This window comes from Myotis nattereri, assembly GCF_964212035.1.
Source record: "Myotis nattereri genome assembly, chromosome: 1".
Classification (NCBI taxonomy): domain Eukaryota; kingdom Metazoa; phylum Chordata; class Mammalia; order Chiroptera; family Vespertilionidae; genus Myotis; species Myotis nattereri.
In genome coordinates, this window is record NC_138075.1 from 94,819,911 (window position 1) to 94,842,032 (window position 22,122).

A 22,122-nucleotide genomic window follows, 5' to 3' on the forward strand; every position below is an offset into this window, starting at 1 on the left:
ATCATCAACATCTGTACAGGCCAGAAGGAAATGGCATGAAGTATTCAAGATAATGAAAAGCAAGGATCTGAAACCAAGATTACTATATCCAGCTAGGCCAGTGGTCGGCAAACTGTGGCTCGCTAGCCACATGCGGCTCTTTGGCCCCTTGAGTGTGGCTCTTCCTAAGCCTTAGGAGTACCCTAATTAAGTTAATAACAATGTATCTACCTATATAGTTTAAGTTTAAAAAATTTGGCTCTCAAAAGAAATTTCAATTGCTGTACTGTTGATATTTGGCTCTGTTGACTAATGAGTTTGCCGACCATTGAGCTAGGCTATCATTGAAAATGGTGAAATGAAGAGCTTCCCAGACCAAAAAAAAAAAAAAAAAAAAAGGCTAAGGAGTTTGTCGCCACCAGACCAGCACTGCAAGAAATGTTAAAGGGATTGCTGTCATGAGAAGAAAAGAGAAACAAACATAGGCATAAATAATTAAAATGGAAATAAATAAGTAACTATCAATAATAACCTTAAATATAAATGGATTAAATGCTCTAATCTAAAGACTTAGGTTACCTGAATGGAAAGAAAACATGACCCATCTATATGCTGTCTACAAGAGACCCACCTCAGAAGAAAAGGCTCACACAGGATGACACTGAAGGGAAGGAAAAAATTTTCCATACAAATGGAAATTTAAAAAAGGCTGAGTTAGCAATACTCATATCTGACAAAATAAACTTCAAAATGAAGGCCATCACAAGAGATAACAAGCCGAAACCGGTTTGGCTCAGTGGATAGAGCGTCGGCCTGCGGACTGAAAGGTCCCGGGTTCAATTCCGGTCAAGGGCATGTACCTGGGTTGCAGGCACATCCCCAGTAGGAGATGTGCAGGAGGCAGCTGATCGATGTTTCTCTCTCATCGATGTTTCTAACTCTCTATCTCTCTCCCTTCCTCTCTGTAAAAAATCAATAAAATATATTTAAAAAAAGAGAGAGATAACAAAGGTCCATTACATAATACTAAAGGGATCTATCCAACAAGAGGATGTAATGCTAGTAAGTATTTATGAACCCAATATAGGAGCACCTAAGTATATAAAAAAAATTCTAGAGGACTTTAAGGGAGAGATTGACAACAATACATTCATAGTAGGGGAATTTAACACCCCTCTGACATCACTGGATAGATCTTTCAGACAAAGAGTTAACAAGGAAACAGTGACTCTAAATGACACACTGAATTAGATGGATTTAATTGACATTTATAAAACATATCACCCCAAAGCTACAGAATATACATTCTGAAAGATAGACTATACATTAGGACAGAAAACAAGTCTCTACAAGTTCAAGAATATTAAAATCATATCAAGCATCCTCTCAGACTATAATTGAATGAAATTATAAATAAACTACAGTGAAAACATTCAAGAATATTCAACACATTGAGGCTAAATAGCATGTTGTTAAACAATGAATGGGTTACCAATAAGATCAAAAAAGAAACCAAAAACTTCCTGGAAACAATAAAAATGAACACAGAACAACCGAAAATCTCTGGGACACAGCAAAAGCAGTCCTTAGAGGGAAGCTCATAGCACTACAGGCTTATCTCAAAAAACAAGAAAAATTAATTATAAACTACTTAACCCTACAACTTTAAGGATTAGAGAACAAGAAAATCCCAGAATAAGTAGGAAGACAGAAGTAATAAATATTAAAGCAGAAATAAATTACATGGACATTAAAAATAAAAAAAGATGAATGAAACCAACAGCTAGTTCTCTGAAAATATAAACAAGATTGATGAACTGTTAGCCAGACTCATCAAGAAACAAAGAGAGAGGACCCAAATAAATAAAAGCAGAAACAAAAGTGGTTAAGTAACAACTGACACCACAGAAATACAAAGAACTGTAAGAAAATAATATGAGCCAAAGTCACTAATCATCTGAGAGTTGCAAATCAAAACAAAAAGGTATCGCCGAAACCGGTTTGGCTCAGTGGATAGAGCATCGGCCTGCGGACTGAAAGGTCCCAGGTTCGATTCCGGTCAAGGGCATGTACCTGGGTTGTGGGCACATCCCCAGTGGGGGATGTGCAGGAGGCAGCTGATCGATGTTTCTCTCTCATCGATGTTTCTGACTCTCTATCTCTCTCCCTTCCTTTCTGTAAAAAATCAATAAAATATATAAAAAAAATTAAAAAAATAAAATTATCTGTTAAAAAAAACAAACAAACAACAACAACAAAAAAACAACAACAAGGTATCACCTCACACCTCTCAGAATGGCTATCAAGAAATCAACAAATGACAAGTGTTGGCGAGAATGTGGACAAAAGGGAACCCTAGTACACTGCTGGTGGGAGTGCAGACTGGAACAGCCATTATGAAACCAGTATGGTGTTTCCTCAAAAAATTAAAAATGGAACTCCCATTTGACCCAGTGATCCTCTTTCTGGGAATATATCCTAAGAAACCCAAAACACTCATCAGAAAGAATATATGAACCCCTCTGTTCATAGCAGTGCAATTTACAATAGCTAATATTTGGAAACAGCGTAAGTGCCCATTAGCCGATGAGTGGATTAAAACTGTGGTACATTTACACAATGGAATACTGTGCAGCTATAAAAAAGAAAGAACTCTAACCTTTTGCAACAGCATGGATGGACTTGAAAAGTATTATGCTATGTCAGATATGAAAAGTGAAATAAGCCAGTCAGAGAAAGACAAGTATCACATGATCTCACTCATAGGTGGAATCTAATGAGCAAAATAAACTGATGAACAAAAACAGACCCAGAGACATATAAGCATGGAACAGACTGTCGAAACTCAGAGGGAAGGCAGGGGAGGGTGGGTGGGGAGAGATCAACCAATGAACTTATGTGCATACTAGAGGCCGAGTGCACGAAATTCGTAGCTGGGTAGGGTCCCTAGCGGCTGCCGGCAGCCGGCCGGGGCCTTCCTTCCCCTGGCTGCCTGCTGCCACTGGCTGGGGTGGGGCCGGCTGGGGGGAGGGGCTGCAGGTGGTTGGCTGATCGGCCCCGCCCCCTGGTCAAACTCCCAAACTCCTGGTCGAGGGGACAATTGGTATATTAGGCTTTTATTGTATAGGATATGCATAACCCATGGACACAGACAATAGAGTGGGGAGAGCCTGGGGTGGGAGGGGGATGGGATGGAAGAGATCAATGGGGGGGAAAAGGGGACTTATGTAATACTTTCAACAATAAAGTTTTTTTTTTAAAGAAAATACTATGAGCAACTATATATGCCAATAAGTTGGACAATGTGGATAAAATGGACAAATTCCTAGAAAAATACAATCTTTCAAAAGTGAATCAGTAAAAATCAGAAAACTTGAATAGGCCAATAACAAATGAGGAAATTGAAGCAGAAATAAAATAAAATAAAATAAAATAAATAAAATAAAATAAAATAAATAAAATAATAAAATAAAATAAAAGACAGCAAATAAAAACCCTGGTCCAGTTGGCTTCACATAGGGGTTTTGCCAAACCTTCAAAGAGCAACTAACACCTATCCTCCTCAAACTGTTCCAAAAACTCCAAAAGGAAGGAACACTTCCAACCTCTTTTTATGAGACCAGCATTATCCTAATTCCAAAACTAGATAAATACACTATAAAGAGAATTATAGACCAATGTCCCTGATGAATATAGATGCTAAAATCCTCAACAAAATATTAGCAAATCAGATCCAGCAATATATTAAAGAGATCATACACCATGACAAAGTGGGATTTATTCCATGGATGCAAGGCTGGTACAATATTTGCAAATCAATGAATGTGATACGTCACATAAACAAAAGACAAAAATCACATGATCATATCAATAGATGCAGAAAAAGCATTGGACAAAATCCAACACCCATTTTTAATAAAAATTCTCAGCAATGTGGGAATAGAGAGAGCATATCCTATATAATAAAAGCCTAATATGCTAAGTGTCCGGTTGTTGGGTTGTCCATTCAACCATCTAAGTGTAATATGCTAATGATATGCTAAGGCCGTTCAACCGCTTGCTATGATGTGCACTGACCACCATGGGGCAGACGCTCTGACTCATAGGTTAGCTTGCTGCTGGGGGTCCGGCCGATAGGGACTGAGACAGGCCGAACATGCCCTAGAGCCCTCCCACCATCCCTCCCTAGATGGCAAAGCTCCCACGTCCCTGGCCCCAATACTGCACCAGTGGGGTCTCTCAGCCTGGCCTGTGTCCTCTTGCATTCCAACCTCTCAGGGGATGTCCGAGAGCTGGTTTCAGCCGGATCCCTCAGGCCAGGCTGAGGGACCCCACTGGTGCATGAATTCGTACACTGGGCCTCTAGTCTCAACATAATAACAGCCATATATGACAAACCTACAGCCAACATCATACTCAATGGGGAAAAATTAAAACCATTTCCCCTAAGAACAGGAACAAGACAGGGATGTCCATTTTCACCACTCTTATTCAACATAGTACTAGAAGTCATAGCCACAGCGATCAGACAAGAAGAAACCATAAAAGGCATCCAAATTGGAAAGGAGGAAGTAAAACTCTTATTATTTACAGATGACATGATATTGAACATAGAAAACCCTAAAGACTCCACCAAAAACTACTAGATTTAATAAATGAATTTGGCAATGTAGTAGGATACAAAATTAACACCCAGAAATCCATGGCATCTTTATACACCAACAATGAATTCTGAGAAAGAGAAACTAAACATTAATCCCATTTACCATTGCAACAAAAAATTAAGATACTTAGGAATAAACTTAACCAAGGAGGTAAAAGACTTGTACTTAAAAAACTACAAGATGATGAAAAAAGAGATAAAGAAAGATATAAACAAGTGGACGAATATACCATGCTCATAGATTGATAAAATTAACATCATTAATATGTCCATACTCCCCAAAGCAATCTATAGATTCAATACAATCCCTATTAAATTACCAATGGCATATTTCACAGATCTAGAACAAATACTCCAAAAATGTATATAGGACCCTAAATAGCTGCAGCAAGCTTAAGAAAGAAAAACAAAGTTGGAGGAATCACAATACCAGGTGTCTGTATATATAAAAGTCTAAGTGTCCGTTCTTCCCTCCAACTGGTAGCTATGATGTGTAATCACCACCAGGGGGCAGATGCTCCAACCTGTACCTATGGTGTGCACTGACCTTCAGGGGGACACAGGAGCTGCCATGATGCGCACTGCCCATTTAAAAATAAACGGCACCACAGACCTGGCACCGACAAACCAACACTCGGCTTCCCCCAAGTGGGACACAGGCCCCACCACCACCCTGGAGTGACACTCCATCAAATCGCAGCCAACGCTCCCAAGACCCCATGGCACAAAATGTGGTCCACAGCCCAGCCCAGCCTGGAAACGGTGCTGTGGGTGCCAGGTAATGACATCATGTAGCAACACCCGGCTTCCTCTCCCTAGCGACTAGCCTCCTTAGAGTTTCTTCAGCCCAGGAACCCAACTTGCTTTATAGCCAGGTGCAAACATTTTACAGTTTAACCAAATGTTTGTGAAGTGTTTTCCCGTGCCTCATCTCATTTGATCCTCACAGAAGTCCTGGAGTAGGTAGATAGGAGACTCAGTAGAATCCTATTTTCTTTTCATTAGCAAGACAATGGAGATTTAGAAGGTTTAGAAATTTGACCTGACTGAAAAGAAGTAAGAAATAATGGAACTTGAAAATGACTTCAGGTTTTCTCACTGTGCAGAATATAGTCAAACACTGCTACAGTTAAATATTTTACCCTCTATTCTCCCTGCATGGTCTACAATAATAATCTGCTTCATGTTGATATTTACTGCTGTGTTGCTGACAATTACCTGAAAGAGAAGTTGGGGTGCTTCATTGGGCTGGAAAAAGTTTAGCTAAATCAGAAATCAGGTCTAATTAAGCAAGTTTATCTCTATATATAAAAGGCTAAGTTGACTTGTGTATGCAGGATACATATAAAGCTCTTGCTGGCACCAATCGCATGTGTGTGTTTCAATCTGTCATTGTCGATCATGAATTTGGTTGACACTTCTATTATAGAGAAAGGGCGGATAGCCATATTAAAATATTTCTTCTAATTAATTTTCTTTCAATGTGTACAAATCCGTGCACTGGGACACTAGTCAAGTTACACTACAAAGCCACTGTAATCAAAGTATCCTGATACAGGCATAAAGAACAGGCATATAGAACAGAAACCCCAGAAATCAACCCAAGACATATGTTCAATTAATATTTGACAAAGGAGGCAAGAACATACAATGGAGTCAAGACTGTCTCTTCAATAAATGGTATTGGGAAAATTGGACTGATACATGCAAAAAAATAAAACTAGACCACCAATTTACACAATATACAATAATGAACTCAAAATGGATAAAAGACTTAAATATAAGTCATGACACCATAAAAATCCTAGAAGAAGCCATAGGCACAAAAATCTCTGACATCTCACGTAGCAATATGTTTTTGGATACATCTCCTAGGGCAAAGGAAAGTAGGGAGAAAATAAACAAATGGGACTATATCAAAATAAAAACGTTTGCACAGCAAAAGAAACTGTCAACAAAATGCAAAGGGAGCCCATTGTACGGGAGAACATATTTGGCAATGATACATTTCATAAAGGGTTAATATCTAAAATATATAAGGAACTTAGACAATTTAACAAAAGAAGGACAAACAATCCAATTATAAAATGGGCAAATGGCCTAAATAGACACTTCTCCAAAGGAGATATACAGATGGCCAAGACACATATGAAAAATGCTCAAAGTTACTGATCATCAGAGAAATGCAAATTAAAACAACAATGAGGTATCACCTCACACCTGTCAGAATGGCTACCATTAACAAATCAACAAACGACAAGTGCTAGCAAGGATGTGGAGAAAAGGGAACCCTAGTACACTACTGGTGGTAATGCAGACTGATGCAACCATTATGGAAACCAGTATGGAGTTTCCTCAAAAAATTAAATATGGCCCGGTCGGTATGGCTCAGTGGTTGAGTATCAACCTATAAACCAATGGGTTACAGTTTGATTCCCAGTCAGGGCACATACCCGGTTTTCAGGCTCAATCCCCAGTGTGGGGTGCATAGGAGGCATCTGATCAATGATTCTCTCTCATCACTGCTGTTTCTATCTCTCCCTTCCTCTCTGAAATTAATAAAAATATGTTTTTTTAAATTAAATATGAAAAACTGCCATTTGACCTAGTGATCCCACTTCTAGGAATATATCCTAAAGAAACCCAAAACACCAATCAGAAAGAATGTATGCACCCCTATGTTCATAGCAGCACAATTTACAATAGCTGAGATCTGGAAACAGCCCAAGTGCCCATCAGTAGGTGAGTGGATAAAAAAGCTGTGGTACATTTACACCAGGGAATACTATGCAGCAGGAAAAAAGAAGGATCTCTTACCTTTCAGACAGCATGGAGGGACCTGGAGAGTATTATTCTAAGTGAAATAAGCCAGCCAGAGAAAGACAAGTATGTGTAGAATCTAATGAACAAAATAGATCTAGAGACATAGAAGCATGGGTCAGACTTTCAAATCTCAGAGGGAAGGAGGGTTGGGTGGGCAGGAGAGAAGGGATCAACCAAAGAACTTGGATGCATAAATGAATAACCCATGGACTCAGATAATAGGGTGATGAAGGCCTGGGGCAGGGGGCGGGCTAGAAGTCAATGGGGGGAAAAGGGTCATATGTAATACTTTCAACAATAAAGATATTAATTAATTCATGAATTAATTCATTAAATCCTTACGGGGGGGAAAAGAATGTAAAGGACAATTTCATATATATATGAAATTTCATATATACACACACACACACATACATACATACATTTTCATTGATTTCAGAGGGGAAGGGAGAGGGAGAGATAGAAACATCAATGATGAGAGAGAATCATTGATCGGCTGCCTCCTGCATGCCCCCTACTGGGGATGAAGCCCACAACCTGGCATGTGCCCTTGACTGGAATCGAATCCAGGACCCTTCAGTCCACAGGCCAACGCTCTATCCCCTGAGCCAAACCAGCTAGGGCCTAAGGACAATTTCTAAGGCGGCTTCTCAATTATCTAGGCAGGAAATCCTGGGAACCTGAATTAGGGCACTAACAGTGCAGATAGAGGATGGGGCAGATTTGAGAACTATTCAGCTAAAAGACTTAGTAGTAGATGTAGGAAATATAGTCTCAGTTATCTTCTGGCTTTGTGACTTAGACAACTGGTATATGATGATGGCATTCACCTAAACAGAGAGTGAAGAAAAGGGAGCAGATTTGGTGGATTTCCTAGCAGGAAAAGGAAAGATGATGGATTCAGTTTTGGACATTTGACTTAGAGGAGGATGAGGGAGTTGAATGACAGAGAGGTTTCTACCAGGCAATTATATAAGTAGTAGAGTCCCTAGCAGCTGCCGGCTGCCAGTCTGGGCCTCCCTCCCCCACCCCCACCCCCCCATCGAACTCCGGGTTGAGGGGACAATTTGCATATTAGGCTTTTATTATATAGGATAATATCTGGAGCTAATGCAGGCATCTGGTCTTGAGATCTAGATTTGGAATCTAGGGTGTATGAATGTTTGGCAACTAAAAGGTCAAGGGTTGATCTCAGGGAGAGAAGGAGATAGAGATAGAAACATCAATGATGAGAAAATGTCATTGATTAGGCTGCCTCCCGCACACTCCCTATTGGGGATCGAGCCCACAACCCAGGTGTCCTGACCTGGAATCAAACCATGATCTTGAAGTTCAACCACTGAACAACACCGGCCGGGCTCTTCTCTGTTTTTTGTTTGTTTGTTTATGTGCTACTGTGTCCACATCAAACGTTCTCCCTACATGTATTAGAACAGCAACTTCTAATGTCCTTCAAATCCTAGCTGAAATCTGGCTTCCCTGCCAAACTTTTCCCGATTTCCCCAAGTAGAATAAGCTATTCCTTCTCCAATGCATCTACTGTACTTTGCATACTAGTATACCTTATTTTCTTGAATCTATTGATGCTGTTATTTATTCTAAAAAGTATTTAAGATGTCTTGTAAGTACACATAATATGTAACATGACTGTGAAAAGTAAGTGCAGGCAAAGAGAGAAATTAAGATTGAGAAACAGAACAGAGTTGAGGAAAAGACATAATCTGGTAACCTACTTACTTTTATCAAGGCTACAGTGGCCTCTACCCCTTCATAGAAGCCATTATAGATTTTTTGAAAAGTGCATATATTCATTGCTTTATTTTCTGTTTTATCGAAGCCATTTCTAATAAGAGTTAGTTTGCAGAATTCATGGTGTACAGACAATAAAGACAAACCAAGATCAGTCAGGTGTTTCTCCCCAGGTCTGCACATAAAGTACATGAGATCTTATAATAAATCTGCATATAATAAATGAAATCTTTGAAGGCTCCCTCATAAAAGAGGCAAGGCATTTAATTAGGGCTTTTCAAATGCTAATATTTAAAGCTAATTGATACACTATATTAAATTACAACTCAGTAAGAATCATTGGTGGGTGGGGTGGATATTAAACATTTCAGTATTTAGATCACTAATCTGACTTGACACAGGGTGGCTTTAGACTAACTTAAAGAAAGCTAAGCACTGTGTCCTTTAAGTCATCTTCCTGGAATTTTCCTTTGACAAGTAAACTTTTTTATAAATATTGATATTGATGAACTCAAGGTTATGTTCTTAAATGGCTAGAATAGGAAAAAAGAGGACAGGCCACTAATTGTACCTTAAAGGATAATTTATTTTAATAAACCTCATGTACCAGGCATATGCTAGTTGTTGGAGAGACAAAAATGAGAAGACCCAGCCCCTATCCTTTACTCTAACAAGTATAGCTCACTGACTGACACATGGAAATATGTGATAATAGATTAACTCATCAAGCCTACTAAACCTTAGTGAATAAGGTAACTTGATGAAATGGCTTTTTTGTAATAAGAAAGAAATGTTACTAATTATTCACATCTTAGGTTTACTTTAATGAATCCAGCAATAAGATCAATTTTTGATTGACAAAAAGAACATCCATTTGACACTTACATTATTACAGATAAGTGGCCAGAGTAAAACAACTAGTCTACTTGCTGATATGTTACTTCCAGTCCAAATTTATAAACCTATATCGTCTAGCCACTCAGCATCCTTTTACTTCAAAAAGCATTGAATCCCTAGTTGCTTTACGAATCCTGTAACTAGCCCTAGCCGGTTTGGCTCAGTGAATAGAGCATCTGCCCGAGGACTAAAGGGTCTGGGGTTCTATTCTAGTCAAGGGCATGTACCTCAGTTGCAGGCTTGATACTGGGCCCTGGTCAGAGCGCATGTGAAAGGCAACCAATTGATGTGACTCTCTCACATCGATTTTCTGTCTTTCTCTCCCTCTCCCTTCTACTCTCTCTAAAAATCAATGGAAAAATATCTTCTGGTGAGGATTAATAACAAAAAAAAAACTAGAAAACAATTTTAAGTGTATTACAAAAGCTATATGTGCACACCAAGGAAATGTGAAGCCCAAATATGCATGTATAACAGAAGACACATGACCAAAGAATTAAACAATTATTTAAAAATAAAAAAAAGAATCCTGTAACTATAATCATCAGCATATGGATTTTAAAATAGGTAAGGAAACATCCTACCTCTAGAAACCCCTTCTGATGAGGATCCATATGGTTCAGAGGGATGTAGGTTTCGTCAGTCTTCTGGCAAACAACCATTGCATGTCTCTGACTAAACGTTCCACGGCCAACATCTTGGCCACTCAGACGGACATTAAAACCTTAAGCAAGCAAGAGGGGGGGAAATCCAGATTCCCATGAATAACCTAGTAATAAGACATGGTGGCCCTGAATTCTTATATATCAATTTATCCTGAGAGTTTTCCTTAGCATAATAGATTATCCTTATTCAAATATACCAGTCCTATATGTACTAGTAAAGGTCTGTAGTCAAAGTGAGATTGTATAAGAATGGAGAGTCCTCATTTAACCTATAATTTTTAGAGGAAAATATCCAGGTCCGAGCCCTTTTTTTTCCACGTATGATCGCTCGATTCTCTGATGAAGGTTGTCAACATGACATACTAAGATTAAATAATATTGTCAGGTAAGAAAAGATAACATGTTTTAGAATCTCTCTGGTCAATAAAAATAATAGGAGGTAGCTGTCGCTTAAAAATATGCAGAGATCACATGTAACCAACATTATATTAAAGCATCTCCTACCAGCTGTGCAGCTAAACAGAAACTTCTTACCTTGAGCAAGCAATGAGCCTAAGGCAAGAGCTTCTGCCGTGGCCCAGTCTAACTTGGTTCCATCCATCACCTTCTCTAGTCTAGACTGTAAAATTGAAGGGGAGAAGAAAAAGAAACTTTGAGTCCATTATCCTTTTTCACAGAGTTAAAAAAAATGTAATGCAACAATGGGAAGTATCAAATACATTATGTTAAACAAAACAGAAAGCGCAGAAGAATACATGAAAGTCTGGTGGCAATCATCTGTCATCTTAAAACAGGCAAAATGCACAGGGGCTCAGGTTAGTTGTTCACCCTGTGGGTGAATGATGGCAGCAGGGAGGGTTTCACAGGGAACTTATTTATAATATTCTATTTCTTCACCTGGATGGTGAATACATAGTTTGTTTTAATAGTCTCTATACCTGTAATTAAAACCCCAAAATGGCCCCAGCCACTTTAGCTCAGTGGTTAGTGAACTGGCCCATGGACTGAGGGACTGTGGGTGCAATTCAGGTCAAGAGCATACTTCAGTTGCAGGCTCGAGCCCCAGCCCCAGTTGGGACGCATAACCAATCGATGTGTCTTTCTCACATTGATGTTTCTCTGTCTCTGTCTCTCCCTCTCCCTCTCCCTTCCACTCTCTAAAAATCAGTGGGGAAAAAATATCCTTGGGTGAGTATTGAAAAACAAAAAAAATGAAGTTAGTGTTTTAAAAATAATTCAAAAGGCAAAGTTCCTTCATCCAAGTTTAATAAAGATGAAGGCCTTTAACTCCTTGTTCTGTTTTCAGCACTGCAAGTCCAGTGTTCCAGGAAACCCAAGAGCTAGGCAAACCAGAAGGGTTTGTCATATGCATATTTAACGTGAGACAATATGTAAAACCTCAACATGATTAAGGCTCTAAACAGTTGACTCTGGGGTGTGTGTGTTGATTTTTATTTATTACACTTAAGGCACCCTAAACAATGAAAGGGTTTTCTGGTCAGAACAATCCAAAAAGGCATTCTGGTATTGTTATACCCTATATAATAAAAGGCTAATATGCAAATTGACCGAATGGTGGAACAACCGGTCACTATGATGTGCACTGACCACCAGGGGGCAGATTCTCAACATAGGAGCTGCCCACTGGTGGTCATTGTGTTCCCACAGGGGGAGTGCCACTCAGCCAGAACCCAGCCTCAAGGCTGGTGAGCGCAGCAGCGGTAGGCAGGAGAGGCTCCATGGCAGCACTAAGGATGTCCGACTGACGGCTTAGGCCCGCTGCCCACAGGAGTGGGCCTAAACCATTAGTCGGACATCCCCTGAGGGATCCCAGGCTGCCAGAGGGATGTCTGACTCCCCCAGGGACCGGGTCTAAGCTGGAAGGTGGACATCCCCTGAGGGGTCCTGGACTACGAGAGGGCGCAGGCTGGGCTGAGGTACCCCCAACCCCCAAGTGCACAAATTTTTATGCACTGGGCCTCTAGTATTTAATAATGTGCATGTAGTACATGTATATTTAATGTATTAAACATGTATAAGTGAAGGAAGGAAGGAAAGAAGGAAGGAAGGAAGGAAGGAAAGAAGAAAGGAAGGAAGGAAGGAAAAAAGCAGACAAAATCTGAGTTAATTGACTATCAGTACCAAAACACGACTAGATCTGTTCCTAGAACAGTGATGGCGAACCTATGACATGCATGTCAGAGGTGACACGGAAACTCATTTTTTTGGTTGATTTTTCTTTGTTAAATGGCATTTAAATATATAAAATAAATATCAAAAATATGTCTTTGTTTTACTATGGTTGTAAATATCAAAAAATTTCTATATGTGACATGGCACCAGAGTTAAGTTAGGGTTTTCCAAAATGCTGACATGCCGAGCTCAAAAGGTTTGCCATCACTGTCCTAGAACATAATAACATGTAATAAATATTTGTCAAACAAATTAGCCAACCAAATGACCAAATATCAATTTGCACAAGAAACAAATAATAATCAGAGATTTCAGGGCTCCCCACCTGAACATACATCTTCAGAAGGTGACTGTGCATCTGGAGTTCCTCCGGCACCTCCACAGACTTGCCACCAATAAACCGAAGGAGGTCGAGGGGCACACCTGTGTTCCAGGTGGTAATGCGAGCTTCTGGCTGAGCCAGGCCCTGCCAGTGGGCCTGCAGGTGAGTGGCAGGGGGGCTATAGTGGGTCAGGTTATTTAAATGGTCATTTAACTTTGCATAGTAGGAGGCTTTGATTTCTGACACCTCCTCCTGAGTCATGAGTCCGTTGGCAATAAGGTGCTCTGCATAAGTGTCTGGAATGCTCTTTCGGGCTCTGTCCAAGAAAGAGGGGGAATAAATCAATCTGATTTGTAAAAATCAAAGAGAGACAGATACAGTCATTGTCAAAGATATGTGAAGTGTCATCGTTGTAAAAAGGCATGTAGGAAATGCTTTCGAACTAGATAGAGGGGTGGTTGTATGACATTGTGAATGTACTAAGTGCTATTGAATTTTAAGTGTTCAATTTTATGTGACTTTCATTCCAATAAATTATTTTCTTCAAAAAGGCAATGGTGAGTAACAACTTCATCCAGGGAAGAGAAAACAAATTTATCTTTATGAATTTTCATCTACATTCAGGTAGAAATAATTAGTTTTTCAATCAATTGGTAAATTCAGTTATTTATAGGACCGTCCTATATAATCTACCCATTCAGCACCCTTTTGTTTTAAAAAGTATTAAACCCAAAATTGCCAACATCTGTTTCAGGTGTCTTTAAGAATCCTGTACCTATTCAGCTCCTGGGTTTTATAACAATAATAATGATGCCACTCTATATTTGCATAACACTTTAAACTGTAAGGTCTGTTCAGATATATTATCATATTTAATTCTGACCAAAGTGAGAGGTTAGCAGGATAAATTATTTTAAATGGGGCACTGGGGCACATCAAGTAATTCAGCTGCTAAGCTCAGATCTAAATAAAGAACCAGATTTGTTCTTCCAAAAGCAGCCTGCTCCCTATGACCAGAAAAGCTCATAAAATGCCACCAAGTTATTTCCTCTGCTTTAATTTATGTCCATGAGGAAATAAAGTAGAGAAGAGGGATCTATTTTTACGTTCTAGTATCTAAAAAGTGACATTTTTCTGTCACATTAACCCTCCAACTCAGCACTGAAATACTAGTATAATACAAGCCAATGTGGAATTTAAAATTTCCTAGTGGTCACATTAGAAAAGGTAAAAAGAAACAGGTAGAATTAATTTTAATCACATTTATTTAAATCAATATATCCAAAATATTGTCACTTAATATCTAATTAATATAAAAATTATTATTGAGATAGTTAACATCTTTTTTTCATATTAAATCTTTGAAATCTGGTGTATAGATTATACTCACAGCATGTCTCCATCATGACTCACCACATTTCAAGCATTCAGTAGCCACTTAAGTGACTGCTATATTGGACAGCACAATTCTGGACTTTCATTAAAATCCAACATCGTGCCAAGGTACAGAGTAGGTCCCCATCTATAGTTTGTAGAAGTGGATCATGGAGGTTCTGTTTCTGACCCTGTTAATGCCATACTAAGTAACTTCAGACAAGACTCTGCCTAAGTCCTCCTATTCCATCTTCCCATCTGCTAAGTGAGGTTGTTGAGTTGCCCACTTTGCCTGTTCATTGACGAAACATGTAGAATTTGAAGAATATGGGGAGCTTTCCTGACACCCATAGGGTGACCATCCCAGTCTGCCCAGGACTTTGGAGTCCCAGTTTTAACACTGAAAGCTTCGTGTCTCACACAAAACCCGGAAAGTTGGTCATTCTAATTGAGAATGTCTAACAAAAATCATAATGTGGCACCAAGGGGGAGAGGGCACATTAAATGAAGGTGTATAATTGTACCTGATGATTTTGTACATGACTGGGTTGGTGAAGAAAGGCTCATCCAGCTCATTGTGGCCCCACTGCCTGTAGCATAACAAATCAACAATCACATCCTTCCGGAATTGGCGCTGGTATTCAAAAGCCAGGCGTGTGGCACGGAGCACTTCCTCTGGGCTATCTCCATTGACATGGATGATGGCACAGCCCACCAGCTTCCCTGAGGCAGAGAAGACCAAGACGAAGTGAGCCAGACGACATCAGCCCAGCACCAAGTCCTGTTGCCTGCGTGGAGAGGCAGCCCACACCTTCAAAGGTAGTTTGGATTGGCTGTTAACTCAGACTTTGGAGTCCAGCTGACAAGAATGAGTTCAAGTCACAATTCTGTGACTTACTGTGTGACCTTGATAAAGTTATGAATCTCAGTCTCCCTATCTATAACACTGGGATAATAGCTCCTACCTCTTAGCATTATTGTAAACATTAAATGAGGTAATGCATATAGAGTACTTAACAGTGCCTGGTGTGTAATAACTAACAGTTATTTTGTTATTGACATTATTACTATTATCTTTCTTTCTAAGAAAAAGGATTATGAGAGGATGCATCCTAGAGGGGGAAAAATGGATTTTCTCCAAAAAGGAGTTCAAGAAGGAGTTTTCAGTATCTTTAACTAATCACAAAAAATTCTCATAGTCCCAAAGCACATTCGGGTCAGGCTCTGGGTCTAAAACAGAATAGATCCTACCATCTAACATCTTATCTAATAAAGAGTGAATATGCAAATTGACCATCACACCATAACGGTCAAGATGCCTGTGCCCACAGTGGAGACAGGGAATCCATAACACAAGATGGCCGTGCCCACAGTGGAGGCCAAGTTCCCATAATGAGCCCTAATGAGCAATCAGCAGGGACCTGAGGCTGTGCCCCCAGCCTGGTGGGGCTTGACAGGGGACCTCAGACCGTGCCCCCTTCCCTGTCGCCAGGCCAGGGGACCTCAGGCCGCGCCCCCAGCCCAGCAGGGCTTGACGGGGGGCCTCAGGCCGCACCCCCCGCCCCGGCACCGGTCCAGGGGACCTGAGGCTGCGCCCCATGCCCCAGCACCGGGCCTGGGGACCTGAGGGTGCGCCGGGGGACCTGAGACTGCACCCCCCACCCAGTGGGGCTTGAGAAGGGTGGGGCCAGCCAGGTCTAGATCTCACCCAATGGAGGTGGGGCCGGCTGGGTCTGGGTCTCGCACGATTTTGAGGTGCCACAGGTGGGCAGGGACTTGACTCTGGGTCCCGCAGCGCGCCCCAGACTCTGACAGGAGGAGGATTTTCATATACGTTTTACTAATTTTCTTTCATCTCTAACACTTCTATTACAGAGAAAGGGCAAATAGCAATATTAAAATATTTCCTCTAATTAATCCCCTTTTAATGTGCATGAATTTCGTGCACTAGGCCATTAGTTTCTTATAACTCTGTGAAATAGAGACTAGGTAATAAAAGCTCTGCATTTCTGTCCTGGCCAGGTAGCACAGTTGGTTGAGAGTGTCATCCTGATACACCAAGGTTTCAGGGTCGATCCCCAGCCAGGACACATACCAGAAGCAACCAATGAATGCATAAATAAGTGGGACAATAAAAGGATGTTTCTTCCTCTCTTTCTCTAAAAATCAATAAATACCATTTAATTGTATAGATATTTAAAATCCTGCATTTCTCTTAATACTGCCAATTTTCATAGGTTAAAACAAGGCAACCATCATTCTTCACATCTGATGTCTAGCCAGACCACTGGGCCAAATTTAGTGGCTGAGCATATACTTTTAAGAAAAAAACAATTTGAGCCCTAGCCAGTTTGCTCAGTGGATAAAGCTGCAGCCAGTGAACTACAGGATCCTGGGTTCAGTTCCAGTCAAGGGCACGTATCTTGGTTGCAGGCTCCTCCCCAGCCCGGGCCCTGGTCTGGGCTCATGCAGGAGGCAACCAATAGATGTGTTTCTCTCACAACGATGTTTCTGTCTTTCCCTCTCTCTTCCACTCTTTCTAAAAATCAATGGAAAAATATCCTCGGATAAGGTTTAAAAGATAATGAAAATAAATAAAATAAACTTGACATTAAAATTTGTAAATTCAAGATATACAGAATATTACTTTGATATTTTATATATTGTGATATGATTGCCATTGAAGCAATATTTATCACATTATACCACTACAGTGCAGTATTATTGACTATATTCATCATATACTGCACATTAGATCTCTGTGGCTTATTTACTATTCATTACTATTCGCACATTTGTACCTTTATCCTTCCCCCCACCTCGATCCCCTGGTAACCACCATTTTACTCTGCTTTTCCACATCTATGACTTTTTCTTAGGATTCTACATATAAGTGATATCCTACAATACTTGTCTTTTTCTGTCTGACCTATCTTGCTTAGCATACTGTGCTCAAAGGTCCATCCATGTTGGCACAAATGGATGGCAGGATGTATTCCTTTCTAATGACTGAATAATATTCCATGTGTATGCCTACCATATTTCTTTATCCATTCATCCAGTGATGGACATTTGGGTTGCTTCCATATCTTGGCTATTGTGAATAATGCTGTCATAAACATGGAGTGCAGATATCTTGTCGAAATCCTGTTTTCATTTCCTTTGCATACATAGCCAGAAGTGGATTTTCTGAATCTTATGGTACATCTATTTTTAATTTTTTGAGGAATCTCCATATTGTTTTCCATAGTGGTTGGACTAATTTACATTCCCACCAACAGTGCATAAGAGTCCCTTTTTACCACATCCTCACCAGCACCTGTTGTTGTCTCTTGTCTTTTTTATTGAGAGGTATGTCTGATACCCCATTGTGGTTCTGATTTGCATTTCTCTGATGATTAGTGATGTTGAGCACCTTTTCATGTGCTTGTTGGCCATCAGTGTATCTTCTTTGGAAAAATGTCTATTCAATTCCTCTGGCCCTTTTTTAATCAAATTGTTTTTATTAAGTTGTATTAGTTCTTTATATGTTTAAGATATTAATCCCTTATTGAATTGAACATATCCTTTTTTACTAAGATTGATTACCCCAAGTTTGAACATCATAAAGACAATTACTTTAATGTTGACTAATTGTGTTGATCTCTGGTTTCCAGATCATTTAACTGGATATTTAAGCAATTTGAGATTGCACCGTCTAAGTCCCACTCTAGTCTTATTTCCTTGGATGTAAAGACTATGATCCGAATTTAAAATAAATATTAGTTAACAACACTGAAAGTATCTGACCCAAAACTTAAAATGGGATAACCAGTGAGGCTCACTGTTCCAAGTGAACTATAAGTTCCTCTAGAAATTCCTTGTCTGACCCAGCAACACCAACAATTCTGTGTTACATACCAATATCACTACAGTATAAGGAAGACCTTCCTCTTTCTGCCGGAGTGGTGTAACCCAGCTGGTTATTGACAATCAGGTGGACACTTCCACCAATTCTGAAATGTGGGAGATTAGAGAGCGTAAATGTTTCAGGAACAATCCCTTGACCACAGAAAGAAGCATCACCATGAACCTAAATTACGGGGGAGAATAAAAGAAAAGGAACATAAACAATGGAAAATTTTATATTTTCAGACTGGAATAAATTGTTTTCAAATAATAACAGGAATAAAAACAACCACCTTCTCACTGCTCCCCTGCCCTCCTAAAAATCTGCTGGTTGTAGGATTTCCTAGAATAGGTATGCTGATCTAAAGCAGCTTTCAAAGATGCTAAATCAGTTTTTTTCCTCTTGCAGCTACTACCAGTTGGCCTGCTCTTTCCATCCCATATCATCCCCTACCCCAGGACTTCTAGTATACTCATCAGCAGTCTAGAACATACAGCAGCACCATAGAAGGAAGGGCTATTGGAGGTCCAGGAAAGAAAGCCAGGCCTAGTAAAACTTTCATGGAAACAGGCTGTGAGATATAAGGAATAGTGCACAGCTTTGAACTCTCCCTTTGCCCAAACAAATGCTTTGAGGAAAAAATAAAATGTTAACATGAGAGAATGTCTAATATATGCTACTCTTCCAGAACATTTGAAGTCTGCTAGATCATAATATCACAAAAGAGAGGGGGGATTTTTTTTTTAAGAAAAGCTAAAAGCTAATAATGAGGAAATTGTAGATCTCAGAAGATCTTAGAAGGAAATATAAGCTCTACAGATTTTATGCTAAAAAGACAATTATCATAAACAGTTAAGATTCTGAACTAAAGAATAAAATGATCTGATATGCCCTAACTTAAAGCAATCTTTATGGCTCTAATGATAAGAGAATTGAAATACCTAAATATGAATTAAGAAAAAATACTTGGAAGTTCACTTTTAATGATATTGTTAATGTCCTATAGAGAGTTATTTTTATATAAGTAGAATATTTTGAGTAAGAAAGGAAGCAGTCCTCTGCCTAAGTGAAATTCCCAGTCCATACCCCCCCACACCCGGGGTCCGGGGGGTAACTGACTTTCTGGAATATTTATACACAGCGATAACATACCCTTACATTATCTCCACAGCACTATTCACTATCTACTGATCCACTCAACAGCCAGGCTGGAGGGAGGGGGCAGGTAAAGAAGTCACTACTGTCCTTTTTACAGATGAGAAAACCTAGGTTCAGAAACAGTATATATTTCACATGGCTTGCACTAGACACTAGACCTTCTCTGATTGTGATACCGCCATCTTTTCTACTTATTTCACCACTCCTCCAAGCCATTTTCCTGGATTAAGGAATTTATTATGTACCTGTTCTCACGTACTCCTCAGAATACAATGAGGAATTAACATTTTACCTATGAGATTCAGAGAACACACGTAACAACCAAACACGCCAAACTACAAGGCAGCAAAGCCAGGATGTGAACTCAGGTCTTCTTGGTTCCAGAGTCCTTGCCTTTCTACACTGTGCTACATTGTAAAGTCCAACTAGCAGCCACACAGGGTCAAGGGATTCCTCACCCTTAGGCTCCCTTGCTGATGGGACTTTTTGTGGGGTAAGGATGTAAAAAGAGGTCAGTAAAGCAAGGAAGAAAGGTAAGTGCCTTTTCTGCTCCTTTACAAAAATGTCACAGTAGACTAGGCTTTGATAAGAATATAACATATGTTCATAACTTGCATCATTTTATCCTGGTCTTAGGATTCTTGGCACTAAAGCACACCTGTCATTTGCTAATTTTATTTTCCCTCTTAAATAAATAAAGAAACCACTCCACTATGCTCCATAAAGTTTTGTGGGATTAAGGGCCCATAAGCACAAACAAATGCTGGGTGAAGTAGCAGCCACTCAGTCAAACATGACTGGAGGATAGGGATGGGGGAGCTTGGACACACACAGGAGATTACAAATGAGAATCCACTTTCACCAGGTCCAGGACTAAGAAAAACAGAGGACAGGCAGACAAAGTAGCATCTCATCACCATGATTTTATAGGCTCCAAATTTAGAGTTCCCACAAGAAATTAGAATCATGTACTTGAGCAAGGAATGCACAAACAGAGCAGGAAAAATATTTTGGGAACGCAAAGCAGGCAACAGTGGGCAGTCAGTTTCTCATAACTTCAAAGAAAATGTCATTTTTATCTCTTACTTCAAAAATCAATCTTAGGATCTGCTTAAGGTAGTGGGTAAATGTAAATGACTACCCGTAATGTGGAGGTTCTTGACTTCACTTAGGAAAAATTTTGTATCATGAATTAAGTCAAGAGAAAGGTAAAGGGAATATCTGTCTTTGTAATTTATAAAACAAATAAAACACATGCAAAATCAGTAAGTGAGGTGAAGGGATGAAGAAGTACAAATTGATAGTTACAAAATAGTCTCATGTAAAGTACAGCATAGGGAATATAGTCAATAACATAGATGGTGCCAGGTGGGTACTGGAAATATTGAGAAGAACACTTTGTAAAGCACAGGATTGTTTAACCATAAGCTGTATACTTGAAACTAATGCAAAATAATATTGAATGTAAACTGTAATTAAAAATAAAAATTTTAAAAAGAAAAAAAAGAGAGAATATCTGGCTAACAATTTGGAGTTTTCTATTTAGAAGTACTGTGGCAGCATGGTAAGAAGCTAGGGAAATTCCTTGACAAGTGAAATAAGGAAAACTGAGACAAAATAATTAAACAAGGACAAACAATTTCAGCAATTTACAGGCAGCTAATGAATCACAAGATTCTGTCTTCCCTAATCAAGGACAGTTAGAAGCAAATAAGTTTACACATTCCAGACTGTCCCAGGGCAGACCAGCCTCGGTCCCAGGCCCTCTTCAATGATGTTCTTTGAATATAAAACTAACCAGAAAATAACCCCTGCCCCCTCTATACGCACAATTTGATGAATCAGCATATTGAAGGGAATCCCTGGAAAGCTAATGAATCTTCTGTTAAGACCCTCCCCTGAGACCTCCCTAGGATCCTGGCCAAAGAAAGATATAAAGCCTCAAGACAAAGAACCCACAGCACACACTCACTAAATCATGCTCACACCTTGTATCTCAGCTCTCTTTCTCCTAAACTCTAAGGGTGCCCAAGAGACTTACAACCAGGGGAGCAGTGGGCATCGGCAGCTCCTCCCGGGCTGTTCCCCTGAACCTGTGTCCAAGGCCTCCATCCTCTCTGATTTTCCAGTGAACTGACAGCAGTCCCAACTTGGCTCACTTCTGTCACTGTGACTCTTATTTCCCAGTGAGCTAACAGCAGCCCGGCCTAGGCTCTCTCCTGTTGCTTCTTCTACCTTAAGCCCTTCCTTTGTCTCACTGTCCCCAACTGTAATAAACATCCTCTCAAAATCACCTGGACTCGTGTTGTGAAATCTTTCCTAAGTGAAGTCAAGAACCCACACACTACGGCAGGCCCTAGGCAGACTCGCTCTGGACCCAGATCCCATACGCTAACAATGCCATGTCGTA

The 22,122-nt window shown here is 39.9% G+C and overlaps 1 protein-coding gene across 1 annotated transcript in view; it reads right to left on the bottom strand.

Moving 5' to 3' along the window:
* Positions 1 to 22,122, bottom strand: part of DHTKD1 (dehydrogenase E1 and transketolase domain containing 1) — a gene marked incomplete at its 5' end in the record, with an annotated part of 57,963 nt that overhangs the window by 11,109 nt on the left and 24,732 nt on the right. The window contains 5 exons of the mRNA XM_081087343.1: positions 10,696 to 10,835; positions 11,311 to 11,395; positions 13,295 to 13,607; positions 15,190 to 15,388; positions 18,566 to 18,737. Coding sequence (XP_080943469.1) covers positions 10,696 to 10,835; positions 11,311 to 11,395; positions 13,295 to 13,607; positions 15,190 to 15,388; positions 18,566 to 18,737 — 909 coding nt within the window. The remainder of the gene's footprint in view (positions 1 to 10,695; positions 10,836 to 11,310; positions 11,396 to 13,294; positions 13,608 to 15,189; positions 15,389 to 18,565; positions 18,738 to 22,122) is intronic.